The following is a 6,000-nucleotide window of genomic DNA, read 5'->3' as shown; positions in this document are numbered from 1 at the left end:
CGGAAGAGTCAAAGAAGTTTATGTTAGAACCTGGTCTTCAGGGATTCCCTGGCGGTCCAGTGGTTAGGACTCCTTGCTTTCACTGCCGAGGGCGCAGGTTCGATCCCTGGTTGGGGCACTAAGCTCCCACAAGCCGCATGGCAAGGCCAAACAAAAAACCAAAAAAAACCCTGGCCTCCCAGGTCATTATGAAAGATATTTGTCAAAGTAGGAGAATAGAACACATTTTATTGAACACTTGTTAGCTTGATTTATAGCTTTACGATATGTTGACGTATGGTATGAGGCCTCCACTTGTACTCTTGCCCCAGCCCCTCTGGCATTAGGGGTGGGCTTCGGTCAGCCCTGCCCGCCCAACCATAAGCTCTACCAGGGAGGCAATGTGCGGTACCCCTGCCCCAGAGCACAGTGCCTGGCACAGAAGAGCAGATAATAAATATTGGCTGTGAGAAACAAATGAGATAATCCAAGTAAAATGCTTGGTATGGTGCAAATGTCAATAAATATTAGCTATTATTGTTTGAACACATGAACGGGTAGGTGGGGCAGGGTGCTGAGACCCATATACTGAGGTGGTTTGTGTACAAGAAGGGAAGGGGGGCTGATGACCCCAGGGTTCACGCTTCCTTTTCTGAGGATGTGCCCTCCTTCCCCCTACCCATCAGGCCTCTCCCTCTCAAGGTGGGCACCAGGGAGGCATACCTGACAGCCAAGGCACTGAAAGGGGCTTGGAGCTCCTGCCAGGGCTATTTCCCCTCCCCGCAGAGAAGAACAGCTGGGGCAGATTCCCTCTTTGCCTTCAGGGACCTCCCCAGGCCCAGACAGAACCCACTCAGCTTAGTTTCCCTGCTTTACCATAAGGCCATGCTGGGGTTGAGGGGTAGCTGAAAGGATTGATTTCACCCTCACAGGAGGCTGTGCTCTGGTGTGACAGGAGCCTGAGCTGGGAAGTCAGATCACCCACCAGACCCTGAACAAGGCACTTTGCCTTTGTATGCCTCAGTTTCCTCATCTGCAAGATGGGATTACTAGTAGAAATGGTGCATGTCAAGTGGCAGGTGCAGGGTACACATTCAGTGATCAGGAAGAACCCTTGCACAGAGCACAAGTGGATCAGGGAGGGCAGAGGCCCAGAACCCCAACAGGAAAGTCAATGAAGAGGGTCTACAGCCAGCCAGTGATTGGGCCTGGCAGGAGCTTCAGTCCAGAGGCCTGGGGAAAGGCAGCTTCAGTTGCCCGCTGGAGGCCCGGCTCAGTCCTGTTTCCGCAGCAGGAGGTTGTCGATTGCTGCTTCATGATGGGCACAGTGCCATGCACGGGGCCGGGGACCCACAGGGTCTCCCTGAAGGCCTCCACCAGGTGCAGGCCTGACGAAGCCAGGAAGCCCTTCGGCCAAATTCCTCCTCGCAACAGCGGCCGTCCCAGAAAACTCTCCCCCCACCCCTCATTCTCGCACACGCACAGTAGGTGGCGCTATGATAAAGAACAGAGCCCAAATAACCCCCAAACAGGCCAAATCAGAGAAAAAAAAAAAAAAAAAAATCACATTTTGCGAACTTCCCACCAGGGGTCACCATACCCTCAGAACCGAGAGGTGCAGAACTCGCACCCGCCTGCGGACTGGTGGGAGGCGGAGGGTCTCAGAGATAGAGTCCAGCCGCGTGGCTTCCAGCCGCCCCGCTCCTATGCAGGACCACTGTCGCCGCCCCCACTCCCAGGTCCGCAGCGCCAGCAGCGGGGGTAGGGGTGCGGGCCCGCGGTCAGTGCGGCGGGAAGACGTCTGAGCACTGCTGCAGGATGAGCTCCACCACCTGGTTCTGGAACACCATGGTCATGGGCATGCTGGTTTCCTCTGTCTCGGGCCGCAGCAGCGTGGGCCCGAACACTATGGCCACGCTCTGCACGGACATGCGGTTCTGTTCTCCGTGCTCGATCACCCTGCGGTGGGGGTGGGGTGGAATCAGGGCCCAGAGCTGGGGGGAGGCGTGCGGGGGAGGGGCCTATCAGGCCCGCCTCCCCATTCCCGTGCGGCTCCCCGGCTCACCTGCACAGGTGCTGGAAGAGCAGCCGCAGCGTGTCGTGGTTGGGGGCGGGCAGCGAGCGCACCAGGTTCCGAACACAGCGGCTGCGCTGGGCCTGGTCCTGCAGCTCTGGGCAGGGGAAGGGTCAGAGGCAGAGAGAGGAGAGGGAGGGAAACAGAGGGGGCTGACTTCCAGTATTTTGCGGGGGCGGTCCCAGCCAGAGGGGTGCCTGAGGCAGCCCAGCCCCACCCCTACTCCATCCGCCCCACTTCCCCCAGGCGCTCACTGATGGCCGCGATGAACTGGGGGAAGTGCGAGAAGGGGAAGAGGGGCTCGGGCAGCTCTCGAAAGAAGAGCTTCAGGGCGCCGGTGATTACGTGGACGTCCTCCCAGCGTCCGTCGTCCAGGTCCAGACGTTCATCTGCGGAAAGCGGGGAGGGGAGGAAGAGGAGGTCAGCATCCCTTTGCGCCCTCGGGCCTGGGGCAGGGACAGGGGACGGGCCTCACCGTGGTCCACCTTATAGCGCAGCTTCTGGATGGTGGCCAGGTTTCCACTGATGCGGTATAGACCGTCGATGTCCAGCCCTGGAGCGGAGGGAGGCGCTGACCGCGGGTTCGGTGGGATGGCGCTAAAGCCCCTGCTATGATTCCTGCTCAGGAACTCCCGTTCTTTCCCCCTCGACCCTGCGCTCCCCGGGGGATCCGTCTGGGGTCCTGGAAGGGGGCCTTCAGGCTCCCGGAATGCCAGGCCCAGCCGGCCGGCGCGTGTACGTACCCCGGGCCTCGACGGTGCGGATGCACTGCTGCACGAAGCGCGGCACCTGGCTCCTCTCGCGCTCACACAGCACGGCCAGCGCGCAGCCGAACACCTGGTCTGGGGGAAAGGCTCGTCAGCGTCGCCTCGCCCCTGCGCCACCGGTGCCCAGCTCTCCGGGTCCCTCCTGTACCTCTGATGTAGCCCTTCTCCCGCAGCGACTGCAGCGTGGGCCGCCTCAGCAGGAACTTGCGGAGCTTGTGCCGGACCCTGCTCAGGTCGCTCTCCAGACCTCCGGGCCCCGGGGTGGGCACGGCTGCCCAACGGGAATGGGAATGCGAGGGCTGGGTCAGTCGGTGGCGCCAGGGTTGGCCTGGCAGCCCTAGCCTGGTCGTCACCACCCCGCCCCCACCCCGCCCCCCCAGCCCCCACCCCGCCCAAAGGATGCCCACCCCCTCCACCAGCCTCACCCCCAAGCACACCTGCACCAGGCCGTGCCTCATCCTCCCGCCAGCTTCCTAGGCGCTCACTCGACCCAAAGTCCACGCTGCTGCTCTCACTTTCCTCCTCGGGGGGCAGGTCTGCGGACTAGAATCACACAGCCTCAGAGAGGCAGAGCCTTGGGCCAGCTGCGGGTCCTTCTGGGATGGGGTGAGGGACCCGAAGTGCCCTCCCAGCAGGCCTGGACTGGAGACCCCCAGGCAGAGAGTTTGCTGTTTCCTTATCCAGGTCAACCCCCTTCACCTCCACCAAAGAACCCCAGAAGCTCACCTCCCTTGGCTGCATGGAGCCCTCCAGGTGTTGGAGACAGTCATCCTGTTCTCCTCCACCTTTTCTTATCCTGACTACCCCTACCCACCTCCCCGTTCCTGGTCCACTGCCCCCATAATTTTCCTTAGCTCCTCTGTACACACTCCAGTAGGTCAGTATTCCTCGGTATGTGGCTCCCAGTTCGAGCTTGCAGTTTGAGCTGGGGCCAGAGCGCTGCCAACAACCTCACCGGCATCGCCTCCCTGGATCTGGATTCCTACCTCTATTAATACAGCCGAGCAGGGCACCCGGTGTTGCCTAGTCCCTTAATAGGGAATTAAGGATCAAAAAGCCTCAGGTTGTTTCCAGGTGAAGAGCTGTCAGAGCGGGCCTGCCCCATCTCTACTTATGCAATTGATATATTGAACTTAAAAAACAATGCTACAGTCATCAATTCAATCCTTTTATTCTGTCTTCTGGTTTCAGCCTGTCTTTCCAGCCTGAGGCTGTTTAGCAGAGTATTTACTTTTCTCTTGCCTCAGTGTGGAATGGGACACTCCTCTAGGATATGCCCACCTGGAGAGTCCTCCTGTGCGGCCAACCCCAGAGGCTGGATTCACTTCCTTAAGAAAGGCTATTTCTTCAGCAGCCCATCTGCATCTGCAGAGAGGGCTACTTACCCACCGGTGCCATGGAGCTCCCAGTGCCCGAGTGGAGGGCCCCACCCACAGTGGGCACAGCTGCCCTGCATAATGGCTGCCCATCCCCTCCCCACCAGCCTTGGCGGCCCCCAGCTCTGCCTACCAGCTCCTGGATGCCCTGGGCGATGGCCTTGTGCCAGGTGCTGATGATGGCCTCCGAGTCATGCTGGATCAGGTACTCTGAGCCATCTCGGCTCCGCAGCTGGTGGGACACAAATCACTCAGTCATCTCTGGTTCGCTGGGTCTGTCCCAGGGGGGATACAGAGGTAGAGGTGATCTGTTCCTGTCCCCAGGAACTCAGAGCCTAATATAGCAAGGGCCTCACCCCAAGCCAAGGTATTTCACCTCATTAAAGAGGTAGCTAACAGCATCTCCATGTTACAGATGGGCAAACTGAGGCACAGTGAGTGTAAGCAACTTCCTCGTAGACACACAGCTAGTGAATGATGGAGCAAGGATCTGAGTGCAGAAGATCTGCACATCTGTCAACAGTCTGGTGTGCTTTTCCCTGCCCCATCCTGTCTCTGCATGAGCCACAGAACACGGCAGGCCTACCCAGAGCACAGGCCAGCAAAAAAGTCAATGAAAGAAACTCCCGGTGGGAGACCCCAAAGCCACTATTTTATACTATTGAGGAGCAAGCAGATATTAACAGCCTGGGCTATTTTTCAGCTGACTGCTGTTTCCCTAACAAAGTCTACAAAGAACAAGGTGAGGCAACTTGGATGGATCTCTCCTCAACCTCTGGCTCTGAGAACCAAGCGTTCAAGGTTGATGGGAATGGTTGGTTGCCACAGCTTTGGGTCAAATGAGAGTCAGAGTCAGCAAAAACTGTCTCAGACAACAGGGTACAAACTTCCAGAATCAGAGAGGGCTGTGTTTTGGCTGTCTACCTATTTAACTCAGACTTGAATGCTACTTAAAATGCTTTCCAAGACAAAACCAAACAAACCTGCATGTTCTACCCCATCCCCCTCCCTGCAAAGACTAGAGAATCTTCAGTGGGCAGATAGCACAACCTCGTGCTAACCTAAACTGACTGTCTGTTATCCCAGAGAATGGCCTAACAATGCCTCTAAAACAATAGCCATTATTTTTGGCAGCTGTCTCAAAACATAAATCAGTTCATATTTGAGTTTCATACAGAAGGCACATCTGTCTAGTTACATATCAATATACTGCTCAAGACATTCATTCTGTTGACTGCACAGGCAAGCCGAGCTCAAACCAGCCATTCTCAGGGGACTGTTACTGAAGTTTTCTGTGACTCTGGGGTGACTAGAAAGACCGGCCATCCTCAATGATATAGAATTTGGGGCGGTCTCTTGAGAAAAATCCAAAGTCACCTACAGGTCACCCCTGAGTGGAGGAAGGATGGCTGCCAGCCAGTGGGAAGCAGGGGGCTCCAGGATTTCCATTCAAGACTGTCAGCCTTCCCATCGGCTTGAGGAGCTCTGAAGAGCCCCATCTGCCTTCCAGTCCTTGCCAGAAAAGATGACTCAGAAGCGTCTACTCTGAAACTTTCATCAAAAGCCCGGTCAGAGAGGTGAGATTCAGAGAGCCCTGTTTGAAGGATGTCCCTCTAGATCAGGAAGGAACATACCTAGCAAATATGATGTCCCTCCTCAATCTGACGTCCACGGCAGACATTGCTAGTCGATTACAGCGCTAAGCCTGGAGAAGGCTCCAGACCTACTGATCAGAGTGGCTCATGAGACAAAACAGGTTTCCAGCTCTGCTCTGTGGATACTCTGGTTCTAGAACTGAGTGAAG

At 56.9% G+C, this 6,000-nt stretch overlaps 1 protein-coding gene across 4 annotated transcripts in view; it reads right to left on the bottom strand.

Moving 5' to 3' along the window:
- Positions 1–208: 208 nt before the first annotated feature.
- The window catches only part of ARHGAP27 (Rho GTPase activating protein 27), a 33,330-nt gene continuing 27,538 nt past the window's right edge, over positions 209–6,000 (bottom strand). For all 4 annotated transcript variants that reach the window (XM_057536719.1, XM_057536720.1, XM_057536718.1 and 1 more), the window contains 8 exons: positions 4,330–4,428; positions 3,258–3,363; positions 2,969–3,091; positions 2,797–2,895; positions 2,529–2,606; positions 2,308–2,442; positions 2,045–2,150; positions 209–1,938 (listed from right to left, as the gene is read on the bottom strand). In XM_057536719.1, coding sequence (XP_057392702.1) covers positions 1,761–1,938; positions 2,045–2,150; positions 2,308–2,442; positions 2,529–2,606; positions 2,797–2,895; positions 2,969–3,091; positions 3,258–3,363; positions 4,330–4,428 — 924 coding nt within the window. In that variant the 3' untranslated portion in view covers positions 209–1,760. The remainder of the gene's footprint in view (positions 1,939–2,044; positions 2,151–2,307; positions 2,443–2,528; positions 2,607–2,796; positions 2,896–2,968; positions 3,092–3,257; positions 3,364–4,329; positions 4,429–6,000) is intronic.

Source organism: Balaenoptera acutorostrata, chromosome 20 (genome assembly GCF_949987535.1).
Source record: "Balaenoptera acutorostrata chromosome 20, mBalAcu1.1, whole genome shotgun sequence".
Lineage (NCBI taxonomy): Eukaryota > Metazoa > Chordata > Mammalia > Artiodactyla > Balaenopteridae > Balaenoptera > Balaenoptera acutorostrata.
The sequence above is the reverse complement of the archived record's forward strand: the minus strand, read 5'-3'. Positions and strand labels throughout refer to the sequence as shown.